The 17097-nt window shown below is 39.1% G+C and overlaps 1 protein-coding gene across 1 annotated transcript in view; it reads right to left on the bottom strand.

The window, feature by feature from the left end:
• The window catches only part of C5 (complement C5), a 92114-nt gene that overhangs the window by 52187 nt on the left and 22830 nt on the right, over positions 1 to 17097 (bottom strand). The window contains exons 10-15 of the mRNA XM_035015921.1: positions 15054 to 15169; positions 13291 to 13476; positions 11820 to 12023; positions 9307 to 9516; positions 9032 to 9181; positions 7652 to 7781 (exon numbers count right to left, since the gene is read on the bottom strand). Coding sequence (XP_034871812.1) covers positions 7652 to 7781; positions 9032 to 9181; positions 9307 to 9516; positions 11820 to 12023; positions 13291 to 13476; positions 15054 to 15169 — 996 coding nt within the window. The remainder of the gene's footprint in view (positions 1 to 7651; positions 7782 to 9031; positions 9182 to 9306; positions 9517 to 11819; positions 12024 to 13290; positions 13477 to 15053; positions 15170 to 17097) is intronic.

Below are 17097 nucleotides of genomic sequence, written 5' to 3'. Positions count from 1 at the left end.
AAACCCAAGCAGATTACTTAGCCTGGCCCCTGGAAGGACAGGGCAATTCTGCCTTAGGCAAAGACATTTGAGACCCATGGCAATAGGCCCCTCCCCCAGAAGATCAGCAAGAACAGCCCACCAAGACCAAGTTTACCAATCAATGAGAATGGCAGAACTCCAGAGCTAGGGGCATACAGCACATAGAATCCATGGCTTTTTTAGCATGATTCTTTAGTCTTTCAAAATTAATTTTTTAAATTTTCTTTGTTTTCTTTTTCTTTTTTGAATTGTACTTTTTCCCTTTTTCAACCAACATCTTATCAATCCCATTTTTAAAAATCTTTTTTATTTTTCATTTTTAGAGTCATATTCTATTCCTTCATAGTAGTTAACCTTATTTTTGGTATATATATATAAGTTGTTCTCTCTTTAAAATTTTGGGATACAGTTTCTTCTAACAGACCAAAATGTGCCCTAAATCTCTAGTGTATGGCTTTTCTAGTCTCCTGCCTGATCACATTCTCTATCCCCCCCTTTTTAATTCCTCTTCTTTCTTTTTTCAACCAACTTCTTTTCTTATTAATACCTTTTTTAAATTCTTTTATAATTTTCATCTTTATAGTCATATTCCATCCCTTCATCATATTTACCCTTTTTCATTAAAACTTTGGGAGGCACTTTCTTCTAACAGACCAAAACACGCCCAAAATCTAGTGTGTGGCACTGATCTATGCACCAGCCTGATCATATTTAATCATATTCTTTTTTTTTTATCTTTTATCTTTTTCTTTTTTCTTTCTTTCCCTTTCTTTTCGCCTGGTTTCAGGTCTCTTCCGATTTGTTTAGTGTATATTTTTCTGGGGTCGTTGTTACCCTGTTAGCATTTTGTCTCATTCATCTATTGTCCTCTAGACAAAATGACAAGATGGAAAAAAATCACCTCAAAAAAAAGAACAAGAGGCAGTACTGACTGCCAGGGACCTAATCAATACAGACATTAGTAAGATGTCGGAACTGGAGTTCAGAATGACAATTTTAAAGATACTAGCTGGGCTTGAAAAAAGCATGGAAGATATTAGAGAAATCATTTCTGGAGAAATAAAAGAACTAAAATCTAACCAAGTCAAAATCAAAAAGGCTATTAATGAGGTGCAATAAAAAATGGAGGCTCTCATTTGCAACGACGTGGATGGAACTGAAGGGTATTATGTTGAGTGAAATAAGTCAAACAGAGAAAGACATGTATCATATGATCTCACTGATATGAGGAATTCTTAATTGCAGGAAACAAACTGAGTGTTGTTGGAGTGGGGGGTGGGGTGGGAGGGATGGGGTGACTGGGTGATAAACTGGGGAGGGTATGTGCTCTGGTAAGCGCTGTGAATTGTGCAAGACTGTTGAATCTCAGATCTGTACCTCTGAAACAAATAATGCAATATATGTTAAGAAAAAAAAAAAGAAGAAGAAGGTAGCGGGAGGGGAAGAATGAAGCGGGGGAAATCGGAGGGGTAGACGAACCATGAGAGACGATGGACTCTGAAAAACAAACTGGGTTCTAGAGGGGAGGGGGGTAGGAGGATGGGTTAGCCTGGTGGTGGGTATTGAGGAGGGCACATTCTGCATGGAGCACTGGGTGTTATGCACAAACAATGAATCATGGAACACTTCATCTAAAACTAATGATGTAATGTATGGGGATTAACATAAGAATAAATAAATAAATAAATATTTAAAAATTAAAAAAAAATGGAGGCTCTAACTGCTAGGATAAATGAGCCAGAAGAGATAATCAGTGATATAGAAGACCAAATGATGGAAAATAAAGAAGCTGAGAAAAAGAGAGATAAACAACTACTGGATCATGAGGGCAGAATTCGAGAGATAAGTGATACCATAAGATGAAACAATATTAGAATAATTGGGATCACAGGAGAAGAAGAAAGAGAGAGAGGGGCAGAAGGTATATCGGAGCAAATTATAGCAGAGAACTTCCCTAATTTGGGGAAGGAAACAGGCATCAAAATCCAGGAGGCAGGGGCGCCTGGGTGGCTCAGTCGTTAAGCGTCTGCTTTCGGCTCAGGTCAGAATCCCAGGGTCCTGGGATGGAGCCCCGCATCGAGCTCCCTGCTCCACGGGAAGCCCGCTTCTCCCTCTCCCACTCCCCCTGCTTGTGTTCCCTCTCTCGCTGTGTCTCTCTCTGTCAAATAAATAAATAAAATCTTAAAAAAAAAAAAATTCCAGGAGGCACAGAGAACCCCGCTCAAAATCAATAAAAATAGGTCACACCCCGACATCTAATAGTAAAACTTACAAGTCTCAGAGACAAAGAGAAAATCCTGAAAGCAGCTCAGGACAAGAGATCTGTAACCTACAATGGTAGAAACATTAGACTGGCAACAGACCTATCCACAGAGACCTGGCAGGCCAGAAAGGACTGGCAGGATATATTCAGAGCACTAAATGAGAAAAATATGCAGCCAAGAATACCATATCCAGCTAGGCTGTCATTGAAAATAGAAGGAGAGATTAAAAGCTTCCAGGACAAACAAAAACTAAAGGAATTTGCAAACACAAAACCAGCCCTACAAGAAAGATTGAAAGGGGTCCTCTAAGCAAAGAGAGAGCCTAAAGGTAACATAGACCAGAAAGGAACACAGACAATATACAGTAACAGTCACCTTACAGGCAATACAACGGCACTAAATTCATATCTTTCAATAGTTACCCTGAATGTAAATGGGCTAAATGCCCCAATCAAAAGACACAGGGTATGAGATTGGATAAAAAAAACAAGACCCATCAATACGCTGTCTGCAAGTGACTTATTTTAGACCCAAAGACACCTCCAGATTGAACATGAGGGGGTGGAAAACGATTTACCATGCTAATGGACACCAAAAGAAAGCTGGGGTGGCAATCCTTATATCAGACAAATTAGATTTTAAACCAAAGACTATAATAATAGATGAGGAAGGACACTATATCCTACTTAAAGGGTCTATCCAACAAGAAGATCTAACAACTGTAAATATCTATGCCCCTAACATGGGAGCAGCCAATTATATAAGCCAATTAATAACAAAAGCAAAGAAACACATCGACAACAATACAATAATAGTAGGGGACTTTAACAACACCCTCACTGAAATGAACAGATCATCTAAGCAAAAGATCAACAAGGAAATAAAGACTTTAAATGACACACTGGACCAGATGGACTTCACAGATATATTCAGAACATTCCATCCCAAAGCAACAGAATACACATTCTTCTCTAGTGCCCATAGAACATTCTCCAGAATAGATCACATCCTAGGTCACAAATCAGGTCTCAACTGGTACTAAAAGATTGGGATCATTCCCTGCATATTTTCACACCTCAATGCTTTGAAACTAGAACTCAATCACAAGAGGAAAGTCGGAAAGAACTCAAATACATGGAGGCTAAAGAGCATCCTACTAAAGAATGAATGGGTCAACCAGGAAATTAAAGAAGAATTAAAAAAATTCATGGAAACAAATGAAAATGAAAACACAACTGTTCAAAATCTTTGGGATGCAGTAAAGGCGGTCCTAAGAGGAAAGCATATAGCAATACAAGCCTTTCTCAAGAAACAAGAAAGGTCTCAAATACAAAACCTAACCCTACACCTAAAGGAGCTGGAGAGAGAACAGCAAATAAAGCCTAAACCCAGCAGGAGAAGAGAAATAATAAAGATCAGAGTAGAAATCAATGAAATAGAAACCAAAAGAACAGTAGAACAGATCAATGAAACTAGGAGCTGGTTCTTGGAAAGAATTAACAAGATTGATAAACCCCTGGCCAGACTTATCAAAAAGAAAAGAGAAAGGACCCAAATAAATAAAATCATGAATGAAAGAGGAGAGATCACAATCGACACCAAAGAAATACAAACAATCATAAGAACATATTATGAGCAACTATATGTCAACAAATTAGACAATCTGGAAGAAATGGATGCATTCCTAGAGATGTATCAACTACCAAAACTGAACCAGGAAGAAATAGAAAACCGGAACAGACCTATAACCACTAAGGAAATTGAAGCAGTCATCAAAAATCTCCCAACAAACAAAAGCCCAGGGCCAGATGGCTTCCCAGGGGAATTCTACCAAACATTTAAAGAATTAATACCTATCTTTCCGAAACTGTTCCAAAAAATAGAAATGGAAGGAAAACTTCCAAACTCATTTTATGAGGCCAGCATTACCTTGATCCCCAAACCAGACAAAGACCCCATCAAAAAGGAGAATTACAGACCAATATCCTTGATGAACATGGATGCAAAAATTCTCACCAAAATACTAGCCAATAGGATGCAACAGTACATTAAAAGGATTATTCACCACGACCAAGTGGGATTTATCCCTGGGCTGCAAGGTTGGTTCAACATCCGCAAATCAATCAATGTGATACAATACATTAATAAAAGAAAGAACAAGAACCATATGATCCTCTCAATAGATGCAGAAAAAGCATTTGACAAAGTACAGCATCCTTTCTTGATCAAAACTCTTCAGAGTATAGGGATAGAGGGTACATACCTCAATATCATAAAAGCCATCTATGAAAAACCCACAGCGAATATCATTCTCAATGGGGAAAAACTGAGAGCTTTCCCCCTAAGGTCAGGAACACGGCAGGGATGTCCACTATCACCACTGCTATTCAACATAGTATTAGAAGTCCTAGCCACAGCAATCAGACAACAAAAAAGAAATAAAAGGCATCCGAATCAGCAAAGAAGAAGTCAAACTCTCACTGTTTGCAGATGATATGATACTTTATGTGGAAAACCCAAAAGACTCCACCCCAAAACTGCTAGAACTCATACAGGAATTCAGTAAAGTGGCAGGATATAAAATCAATGCACAGAAATCAGTGGCATTCCTATACACCACCAACAAGACAGAAGAAAGAGAAATTAAGGAGTCGATCCCATTTACAATTGTACCCAAAACTATAAGATACCCAGGAATAAATCTAACCCAAGAGGCAAAGGATCTGTACTCAGAAAACTATAAAATACTCATGAAAGAAATTGAGGAAGACACAAAGAAATGGAAAAACGTTCCATGCTCATGGATTGGAAGAACAAATACTGTGACGATGTCAATGCTACCTAGAGCAATCTACACATTCAATACAATCCCCATCAAAATACCATCCACTTTTTTCAAAGAAATGGAACAAATAATCCTAAAATTTGTATGGAACCAGAAAAGACCCCGAATAGCCAGAGGAATGTTGAAAAAGAAAAGCAAAGCTGGCGGCATCACAATCCCGGACTTCAAGCTCTATTACAAAGCTTTCATCATCAAGACAGTACGGTACTGGCACAAAAACAGACACATAGATTAATGGAACAGAATAGACAGCTCAGAAATGGACCCTCAACTCTATGGTCAACTAATCTTCGACAAAGCAGGAAAGAATGTCCAATGGAAAAAAGACAGTCTCTTCAACAAATGGTGTTGGGAAAATGGGACAGCCACATGCAGAAGAATGAAACTGGACCATTTCCTTACACCACACACAAATATAGACTCAAAATGGTTGAAAGACCTCAGTGTGAAGCAGGAGTCCATCAAAATCCTAAAGGAGAACACAGGCAGCAACCTCTTTGTCCTCAGCTGCAGCAACCTCTTCCTAGAAACATCGCCAAAGGCAAGGGAAGCAAGGGCAAAAATGAACTATTGGGACTTCATCAAGATAAAAGCTTTTGCACAGCAAAAGAAACAGTCAACAAAACCAAAAGACAACCGACAGAATGGGAGAAGATATTTGCAAATGACATATCAGATAAAGGGCTAGTATCCAAAATCTATAAAGAACTTATCAAACTCAACACCCAAAGAACAAAGGATCCAATCAAGAAATGGGCAGAAGACATGAACAGCCATTTTTCCAAAGAAGACATCCAAATGGCCAACAGACACATGAAAAAGTGCTCCACATCACTCGGCATCAGGGAAATCCAAATCAAAACCTCAATGAGATACCACCTCACACCAGTCAGAATGGCTAAAATTAACAAGTCAGGAAACGATAGATGTTGGCGGGGATGCGGAGGAAGGGGAACCCTCCTACACTGTTGGGAATGCAAGCTGGTGCAGCCACTCTGGAAAACAGTATGGGGGTTCCTCAGAAAGTTGAAAATAGAGCTACCATATGACCCAGCAATTGCACTACTGGGTATTTACCCCAAAGATACAAACGTAGGGATCCAAAGGGGTACGTGCACCCTGATGTTTATAGCAGCAATGTCCACAATAGCCAAACTGTGGAAAGAGCCAAGATGTCCATCGACAGACGAATGGATAAAGAAGATGTGGTACTTATGTACAATGGAATATTATGCAGCCATCAAAAGGAATAAAATCTTGCCATTTACATCAACGTGGATGGAACTGGAGGGTATTATGCTGAGCGAAATAAGTCAATCAGAGAAAGACATATATCATATGATCTCACTGATATGAGGAATTCTTAATCTCAGGAAACAAACTGAGGGTTGCTGGAGTGGTGGGTGGTGGGAGGGATGGATGGCTAGGTGATGGACACTGGGGAGAGTATGTGCTATGGGGAGCACTGTGAATTGTATAGGACTGTTGAATCACAGACCTGTACCTCTGAAATAAATCATACATTATATGTTAAAAAAAGAGGAAGATAGTAGGAAGGGAAAAATGAATGGGGGGAAATCAGAGGGGAGACGAACCATGAGAGACTACGGACTCTGAGAAACAAACTGAAAGTTCTAGAGGGGAGGGGGTTGGGAGGATGGGTTAGCCTGGTGATGGGTATTAAAGAGGGCACATTCTGCATGGAGCACTGGGTGTTATATGCTGACAATGAATCATGGAACACTCCATCAAAAACTAATGATGTAATGTATGGTGATTAACATAATAAAATAAAAAAGAAAGTAAGCAAAGATTTTGTTGGGTATGCTACTTTTATTATTTGTTCTTTTTGCTCTATTATTATGAATAATAGGTCAAATATAATTATGAACAATTTTAAAGCCACAGAAAGAATATAGTTAAGATGTGGTCCTTGTCCTTAAAGAGCTCGCAGTGCAGCGGCTGAGACAAGATACATAACTAAATGCAAGAACGTGCCGTGATGCACTGCTGCTGTGTTGCTTATAAACAGAGCTAGTTCCTACAGTATCCTCCCTATGAAAGGAGGAGGGTCAGGCTTCTCTATGGGGAAGAGGCCTGAGAGAGGAGGTGATTCTTTCACCAGCTTCTTCAGGCCAATATAAGGGAAAGCAGTCCTGAGGGGGAAAGGCCTAAAGTTGTACAATAGTACAGTGCCACCCAAATGGCCACCAAGCATAATGCCACTACCCTTGGTTCTGTACAGCTTAAACATAAGGTAAGGTAGAGCAAGACAAAAGGTAGTTGGAGAGAGATGGGGAGAAGATCATGGAGGACTCTGAGGACCACACTAAAAACTGTACTTTATCTTGATGGCCAGTAAAGCATTTTGTACTGGGGAGTTATGTAGTCATGTGTCTCTAAGATCAGTGTAGAGAATACTGTGGAAGAGAATTACGAAAAGGATGTCCAGGAGGAAAATGATCAATGTAAATTTCAGTAATCAATTTGAAGAATAAACAAAAAATGCTTAACATTTTACCATTTTCTTGGGTGTCATCTGCATTTGCATTGGTGAGGAAGGTGAGTCCAGCCAAATGGAATACATCTGCATTGTTGCGGCCACCACCTGCCCCACAGCCCAGGTCGCTCGTCTCTAAGACTTGAAACACCTGTCCAAAGGTAATTAGCTAATTAAATAATTCTTAGGAGTTAACTAAAGGCAACATGTTGAGTCTATTTAGATGTATAAATCATTCCTCTGAAGAACTAAAGGTACAAGTTGTCACATGGTTATAACAAATGAGATCACTCATTTGTCAAACGGTCAAAAACCAAATTTCCCAACTTCATTTTTTTAGTTTGACCTTTTATATTTACAAACACATACGTATTGAAAATTAAAACAAGAACTAAGTTTTAAGTTTGGTGAGAAGATTCTCAGGAACCAACCCATGCTGTTTTGTACATAGAACGCACGCTGTGATCAATATAACATATAAATAATAAATAAATAAACACACGAATTAGTGAATTACCAGACAAATTAATTTTTAAGTTGCTTAAGAAAAAAAAAGGAGCACAACCTCTTGTGTTTTGGGTAAAAAGACTCTAGGTTCTAAGTGGGTGAGAATTTGTTTGGGGAAGCTTATTCCAGTTTTAATTTTGATCCCCAATTTTTTTTTTCTTTTCTGAATGTTTTTAACTGTATAGTTTTTTTTTTCTTTCTTGTTCAAAGAAATTCAAGCCTAGATAATATTAGCAGGGCGTAGGGGTGATAAATGGGAATTTAGGGGAATTGAATAATTTTCATTCTTTTGTGCCATAGATTTTAAAGAGAGTGAAAAAAGAAAACAAAACCAAAAACCTTCCAGAGGCTGCCTTCCAGGCTTCTATTGTGCTGCTACTATAAAGCCCCCAATTCTTCAATATCAAGCCCCCCCCCCCAGTTGATGGCAATTTTGCCTCATGAGTATAATTGCCATCTTGGTCATATGTTTTTAAAGTGCTTATTTCGGGACGCCTGGGTGGCTCAGTCGGTTAAGCGTCTGCCTTCAGCTCAGGTCATGATCCCAGGGTCCTGGGATCGAGTCCCGCATCGGGCTCCCTGCTCTGCGGGGAGCCTGCTTCTCCCTCTGCCTCTGCCCCTCTCTCTCTCTCTCTCATGAAAAAATAAATAAAATCTTTAAAAAAAAAGTGCTTATTTCTACACTTGGAAAAACAAAAAAGGATAAATCTATGCTTTAGGGACTAATGTGGGGTTGCCTTGCCTTCCTAAGAACCATTGTTTTGAGTATATTACAGAAAACCAGGCCTGGTCATCCCCTAATTCTTCCCCACAACCTATCCTAGGGCCATACTTCATGAAGCATTGCAGAGAGTCACCCCATGCAGCAGCAACCAAGGCCATGCACTACTTAACTCTTTCCACAGGCTTCTTGGCTCTCCTTTGGACTCCGTATATAGCACTGTCCACTGCTGATAGACCCACCCAGGAACTTGACTCAGTTGCTATATCAAGAGCTACATGTTGGCCTGGAGAATATGCAACTGCTGTTGGAGACAGATGGACCTAAAAGATATTTGAAAGAGAAAAGAAAAGGTCATTTGTGTGAGACAAACCTTCACAAGTAGTGACATTTACAGTCTCCTTTACTCAGAAGAAAATTTGGTTGTGACTCATAATTTGTGGCTCACCTGGAGTTGGTTGCCACACTTTTCTTCGATATTCAACCAGACTGAGTCAGACACCAACTCTGCTGTCTGCTCTCCTGTGACGATGTAATAGACCAGGAGACGGGCTGAAGGAACCATGTTTTGTGTCACTGGAATGTTTATGCTTTGGTAAGATGAATCTGGAAGTTTCTCCCTTGTGCCAAAGTGAACAATTTTGCCCTTGGATAAAATCTAAAAAATAAACAGCAGTAGTAGCCATTAAAAACAAAATCTTTTGTAGTGAAAAGAAGGGCCATATACACCCCAGTGTTTATAGTGGCAATGTCTGCAATAGCCAAACTGTGGAAAGAGCCGAGATGCCCTTCAACAGATGAATGGATAAAGAAGATGTGGTCCATATATACAATGGAATATTACTCAGCCAGCAGAAAGGATGAATACCCAACTTTTGCATCAACATGGATGGGACTGGAGGAGATTATGCTAAGTGAAATAAGTCAAGCAGAGAAAGTCAATTATCATATGGTTTCACTTATTTGTGGAACATAAGGAATAGCAAGGAGGACATTAGGAGAAGGAAGGGAAAAATGAAAGGGGGAAATCGGAGGGGGAGACGAACCAGGAGAGACTATGGACTCCGAGAAAGAAACTGAGGGTTTTAGAGGGGAGGGGGGTGGGGGGATGGGTTAGCCTGGTGATGGGTATTAAGGAGGGCACGTACTGCATGGAGCACTGGGTGTTATACGAAAACAATGAATCATGGATCACTACATCAAAAACTAATGATGTACTGTATGGTGACTAACATAACATAAAAAAATAAAAATAAAAATAAAATGCAGGGGCGCCTGGGTGGCTCAGTTGGTTAAGCGACTGCCTTCGGCTCAGGTCATGATCCTGGAGTCCCTGGATCGAGTCCCTCATCGGGCTCCCTGCTCGGCAGGGAGTCTGCTTCGTCCTCTGACCCTATCCCCTCTCATGTGTTCTCTCTCTCTCAAATAAATAAATAAAATCTTAAAAAAAAAAAAAATAAAATAAAATAAAATAAAATAAAATGCAAAAAAAAAAAAAAACCAACAAACTCTTTGCTTCAGGATGGAGCTTAGAGCTGGAGTAGAAATTATATGAAAGATAAAGAAAGTTAACAAGCATGGGCCCACTTTATGTTAGAAACTTTTACGTTCACTTAATTCCTTTCTTTCTCACAAGAACCAGGATAGGAATATTACCACCATTGTGCAGATAGATAAAGGGACTGGGGCTCAGGAATTAACTAAATGTCATACTGATTTTAGCTCAAAATCACATAACTAGGAAATCAGAGAGCTAAGATTTCACCCCAAATCTGCTTAAGTCATCACACTGTCACTAAAATCTCTTTCGTTTTATTGATTAAAAAAAAAATAGATGAGTAAGTGGAGTGCATCTTATTTGGGAATTAAGTTTTAACGCCAGAGATTAGGTTCTAAACTGGAGGCACATGGTTAAAAAAAACAAAAAACAAAAAAACTTACAAATCATATGAAGCCAAAATGTCTTCAAAGATCCCTTAAATTGTCCTTGGAGAGCAAGACTGCATATGTGGTTTTGGTACACAGTCCCTACACAGGTCCCACAATTCTTCATCAGTTGCTATGATCTGTGTTCCTCATTTCTTTTTTAATTTCTTTCTCAAAAATGTTGAAAAAGCCATCACCACCCATTTGGCCTGGCCATCGGAATAACATGTCCCATTTCTTTGAAAATTGTCAGGGTTTTCCCCACCTTCTGTCCTAAGGTTCTACCCACAGGCTTGATTGACCACCTTCGTTTAATATAAGTGACATAAGAAGAATGCTGCTAAACTACAGAATTGGAGTAGGTATCGTATGACTCAACTCTTAAGAGCAGGACTTTTATGCCAACGAAACGCACACACTTGAAATAGGTCTAGGCATGTATCTGTGGCCATGAACTAGGGCAGAGGTAATGTGAGGACTTAATCAGGCTCTCTCTCTGGAATAATCAGGCACTCTTTGGTGAAAGGCGTATCAGACAAGGAGTCAGAGGTTCCCGTTCAAATAGAAATCTTCCTCTTCCTAGCTAAGTGACCATGGCAAACCTCTTTTTTTTTAAAGATTTTATTTATTTATTTGACAGAGAGCGAGACAGCGAGAGCAGGAACACAAGCAGGGGGAGTGGGAGAGGGAGAAGCAGGCTTCCCGCTGAGCAGGGAGCCTGATGCGGGACTCGATCCCAGGACCCTGGGGTCATGACCTGAGCTGAAGGCAGACGCTTAATGACTGAGCCACCCAGGCGCCCCACGGCAAACCTCTTAACCTCCCTGTTCCTCAGTTTCATCATCTAGGAAACGGTCATGAAAATCATGGCCCATCTCAAAGGTTTTTGAAAAACTGATTACCAAATTCGATTATGTTCTTGAAAGTGCTTTGTAAAAACAAATGTAAGGGATCATTCTCATGTTCCTCTGTTAATAAAGAGAGATGTCCAGGTAGGGGAAGAGACAGATGTAAATTTATCATTACTGTACTTACCAAGTAATTATAGTGAGTTATTTTCTCAATATATGGACTTCTGGGGGTAACAATAATATTCAGATATTCTCCCACAAGCAAAGGTTTATAGTTTTCAATCCAGTCAATATAAAGGTAACTTTGGCTGAGAGATGAATATGCTATTACTTGGTAATCTTTGCTGGCCTGATTTTCTTCTGGAAGATCTGGGTCATCAGTCCTGACCTGAAAAGAAAAATTTCAAAAGAGACATGTGGACTGTGATGAAATATTTTCTGTGAAAAAATATGTTTTAAATTTCTTTCCTTGCTTTATAAATTTCTAAATTTCACAACACCAAATGCTAAAGGAAAAAAAGACTCCATTACTCCAATGTTTGTACAGCTGTGGTATCAAGTAACAAAGACTATGGACAATAATTGGAATAATATGGAATTATGAGCTATGGTGGGAAAGTCTGGTGAAGTGAAGAGGGAAAGATGCTACTGGAACAAATATTAGCACTCTCCCTGAAATGTCATGGCAATCTGAGGACTCTTCTTCCTATGGGTTGGCAGGGTAAGAGAAGGGTATCAGTGGGAAGGTCTTGAGGACTGGGGACAAGAGTTGTAAACGAACATCACACAGACTCTCTGGTCCACTTTCAGTGTGAAGTGGTGGCACAAGAGATGCACCTATAAATACGGAATGGGGCAGAGATGGTATCATGGCAGCAATATCCACTTTTGACAGCAAAGGGGCTATTAGCTCATGCTCTGGAGTGAGATAGGCATTGGTTTGCATCCCAGGGCTGCCGTTTTTTAACTATGGATAAGTTATTTAATCACAAGAGAGGTTAGAAGCCCCCCTTTCCTCAGCTGCAAAATGGCAAAGAGAATATTCTCTAACTCATGGGGCTGACTAACTGGGTATTAAATGTGTTCTGCATAAAGCTCTTAGCATTTCGTAAGTGCTCAGTAGATGACAGTGAATGCGTACATGCTGCAGTCATTGATGTGCATTATTAATTTATTCATTTTTTATTTGGGATTGGGAACTTAAGCATTATTTGCTAGGAAAGAAGCCTATTAACTGAGCTCGAAGGTGAAGTGGTTTATGCAGCTAGGAAAAAGGGAAGCTTCCATGTTTGACCTTTTTGTGTCCCTGAAAAAAGATAAAAGGTGGGAGTGAAGGAGAGAATATTTCTACCACTGACTTTCACTACTGAAAGAAGCCATTCTGAAGCTTCTAGATTCTAATATAGTCTTACTAATATAAAAGAAAATAATTAATTCCCAAATAAAAAATGATAGACTTATCTTCCTCAAGGACCATTCAATGGATTAGCATATTGCCTCTGGTTCTTATGGTGGGGTTTTCCCCCTTTGGATGTGAAATTGTGGATCTCTGGACTCATGTTTAAAATCTGCCGCATCTGTTCTGCACACTAGCCAAAACACACAATCAAAAGCACACACTGTCCTAGAAAATTCAACAGGAGAATTCAGCTCACGTTAAACTCCAGCACCGTTGCTCCAGATGGAAGATTAATCACAAATGAAGCTACTCCATCACTGGAACGTGTTACACTTTTCTTTGACTCCAAGTCAGACATCTCTTGGTTTACATCAACTGTGTGTGCACTCAGGGTCACCGGGACCCCTCCTACCAATTGATCCAGCGAATCCTTAACCTGCACCTGTTTGTCAGAATAGTCCAAAGTAGCTCGTCACTACTTTTTAAAAGCAGAACAATTCTGAAATAATTTTTCTTCCTCCCCACAAAAATATAAATTATTCATGTTTACTTCAGTAAAGAGAAGCATGTTCTTAGATTATAGGAAGGTTCTATTTAGTTATTTAGTTATGTCATTTTCGAATGCATTCCCTGTACATCAAGCAGACTCAGGACATAAATATCATTCTACTAAGTCCATTAAGTAGATGTGATAAGGTCTTCTGCTACCTAACTTCTGTGATTCTTCAGTGCGTTTAGAACTGGATAAAGGAGAAAATGAGGCAATCACTTCTGGGAGTAATTCTCTTAGACATGACAAATAATACATTCATATTTTTTTCTCTTAACCTTTACCTCTCACTGCCATGCATGTGGCCATACATAAATTCCACAAAGATATGCTTTATGTTATTTTATTTTTATATGTGATAGAAAATATACAAAAGATTTTAAAATAATATAGATATATTCAATATAATAGTATTATATTTATGGTATTTTTTATATATTATATATTATCTATAATATACCATAAATTATCACACATATCCTATAATAACATATATTATAATATACTTATATGTATGAAAGAAGCTACAAGCATATCCAAAGGTTACTTTAGCTTGGCAAATCTTTTTCTCTTAAAAGCCAGTGATCACTTAAGCCACTCTCTTAAGACAGTGAGTATTAAGTACATTTTAACTATACCAAATTTGATTTTTAAAAGCAACACATTTTAAGAATAAAAAAATAAAACCCTATGTTCTAGCTTTCTAAGTTAAAGACAGGGAACAAAAATTTCCATCTTAAAAATATAATATGTATTACATATAATGAAATATATAACACTAAATAAAATAGAATTAGAAAGTCAAATGAACGTATTAACACTGTATTATCAGCATTTTAAAAAGGAAAAGTGGAAGGAGGAGAGAAAATATTAAAAGGGAAGGAAGAAGAAGAAAAAACCCCCCAAAAACAGAGAACAGAGAGAATAGAGAGGCAAGGACCAAAAGAGCCAAAATGGAAAGAATGGAGAATGGTACAGAGAGAGAACATGAGACAAGAGTTATGGCAAGGACCACAGGGGCAGACTGAAAAGCACAGAAATGCAAACGGAGATGACACAGGAAGTAAAAAATAGTGAGAGAATGGGGTTTTACTTTCAAGGAATGATATTCCTATTTTAAGGATTTTGGAGAACATGCCACCAAATAATTTTAAATGTTAGCATTTTTTAAACTACAGGCTTATGGTGTTTTATTTACATATAATTAAATGCAATGCTTTTTAAGGGAGTGCCTAACACAGTCTACCTTCCTAAATACTGACACTCGTTCTGAGGGTTGAAATCGCTCCCGAGGCTGAAGCTGACCTGCAGTCTCCTACCCCCCTCCTCATCTCTAGGAGGGGCAGGTTTTGCAGATGAGTTTTCTCTGTGATTCCCTTCTCCAGCACCCCGCCCCTGTTTGCCACCCTCATGCTTTCTGTAAACAGAAAAAGACAACCATATTTATCAATTTTCTCTCTTTCATCTACCTTGACAGAATATGGAATCCCAGGCTTCAAGAAAAGAGGAGTAGCAACCAAATTCAGTTTGTAGGGAGAGAGGACATATCTGATGCCAGGAATTTCCGCCTCTTCAGAAAATCCACCTAAAGAAATGACATGCATCACATTGAGGGCTATACCGCTCGGTATGGGGATCTAGCTTACCTGAGTGCGTCTCCACAGACTCATTCACTCACTGGCTCCATTCCTGCATTCATTCATCAGGAGTAAGTTGGGCATGGGTCTTGATTCCAAGGGACAGTGCAGAGAAAAGTTTACACCTCAGGTGTTTCCAAAGCCTTGCATCCAAGGCTTGTGTATAGAGTCGCCCCTTGTAGAAGGAGACTATAGGGTTGGACTGAGGAGGACTGTGAGGAAGGGACACCACTTTTTGTCAGTGACCTGAGTTTCAGTTGAATATGTACAAGGGATGATGGAAAGAAGGAAAGGACTAGACACTAAGTTTATAGGGGTTCACAGGGATATGGAGAGAAATGGAGAAGACATAGAAAGAGTGCTTGAGGTAAAAGGAGCCCTGAGAGTCCACCGGTAGGAGCCCAATAACATACAAAGCTCCAGTATCCTTAAACTCCTTTCCAGTATTCATCCCTAACACACCTATACATATCCTATACTTCAGCCAACTGGATAATCAACTGGGTAATCTCAAAGATCAAGTCTTGTCTTCCACCCTTGGTACATCCCCTCTATAGAGGGTGTCCCATTTCACCCCCATCTACCATCCCTGCCTCAAAACCCTACTTATCCTTCAAGATTGATCATCTTCAGGATATTGTCTGTGGTTGCTCAATAGTCACCTAGGAGCTTACCTTCCTCTGGAGATCAGTAGCATTAAGTACTTTGCTTATTGAGCACAAATAGAATTCCTGCTTATAACAAAATTCTTTGTTTCCCTGTCTTACAGCTGATGCTAGTGGTAAGCCACTTGAGTGTTGGGATTATACATCATTCATATTTGCAAGCCTGTATGTTTAGCAACACTCTGAAAATCTCATAAATATTGTTTAATGGTATTTATTTGAAATAAATTGAGAAAAAGTAAAAGTAAAAAAGAAACATTAAAGTCATGTCAAAAATAATACCCTGGGCAAGGAGTATCATTCTCTAATATCTATTGATCATCTGATATATACAAGGAACTCAACAACTGAATAATTATCTCAATACTTCATTCTACTACTCTTAAAGGACAAATTTAAAGAGGTGGAAGGGGCATTAGGGATCATCTGGTCTAATTCCCATGTTATTAAAAAAAAGGACTAGTGTGGTTAAATTATTTGTTCAAGTTAGTTTAAGGATTCAATATAAACCTGAAAATATAAAGAACATCAGTAATCAAGATACCAGAAGTAAGACAAATTGACCTAATTTGGAGTAATAATTAATGACTATTAAAAACCACTGGAATGGGTTGAGAGCATTAGATAAGATTTTAAGGATGCTAAGAAGGTAGTAGGTAGGTAGGTAGGTAGGTAGGAGGAGGAGGAGGAGGGGGAGGAAGAAGAAGAAGAAGAAGGAAGAGGAGGAGAAGGAAGAGGAGGAGAAGGAGAAGGGGAAGAGGAGGAAGAAGGGGAAGAAAGGGGGGAGGAGGAGGATGAAGAAGATGAGGAAGAAGGGGAGGAGGAAGGAGGGGGTAAGGAAGAAAGAGGAGGAGGAGGGAGGATAGGAAGAAGAAGAAAGAGAAAAGGAGGTAGAGGAGAAGGGGGAGGAGGGGGCCTAACACTTATATGGTTCTCACTATGTGACATGTACTGTTTTAAGTACTTTGCATATGTTGACTCTCCAATCCTCACCACAGCCCTATGAGGTATATGCTATTATTGTACCCATTTTAGAAACATTACCTCCAATTTTATAGAATTCCTGAATATTACAGCTGAAAGGGGCTTTAGGAGGTATTTAGTTCAACTCCATCATTGTACAGATAAGGAGACTAAATGCAGTATCTTTCATTTGCATAGTACTTTATCAAACATTTTTACATATATAATCTCATTTTGATTTTTATTCT

The sequence above is a fragment of the Mirounga leonina genome, unplaced genomic scaffold (assembly GCF_011800145.1).
Source record: "Mirounga leonina isolate KUSES-001 unplaced genomic scaffold, KU_Mleo_1.0 Mir_170, whole genome shotgun sequence".
NCBI classification, from domain to species: Eukaryota; Metazoa; Chordata; class Mammalia; order Carnivora; family Phocidae; genus Mirounga; species Mirounga leonina.
Note: the sequence above shows the minus strand (reverse complement) of the source record. Positions and strands in the feature narration are given on the sequence as shown.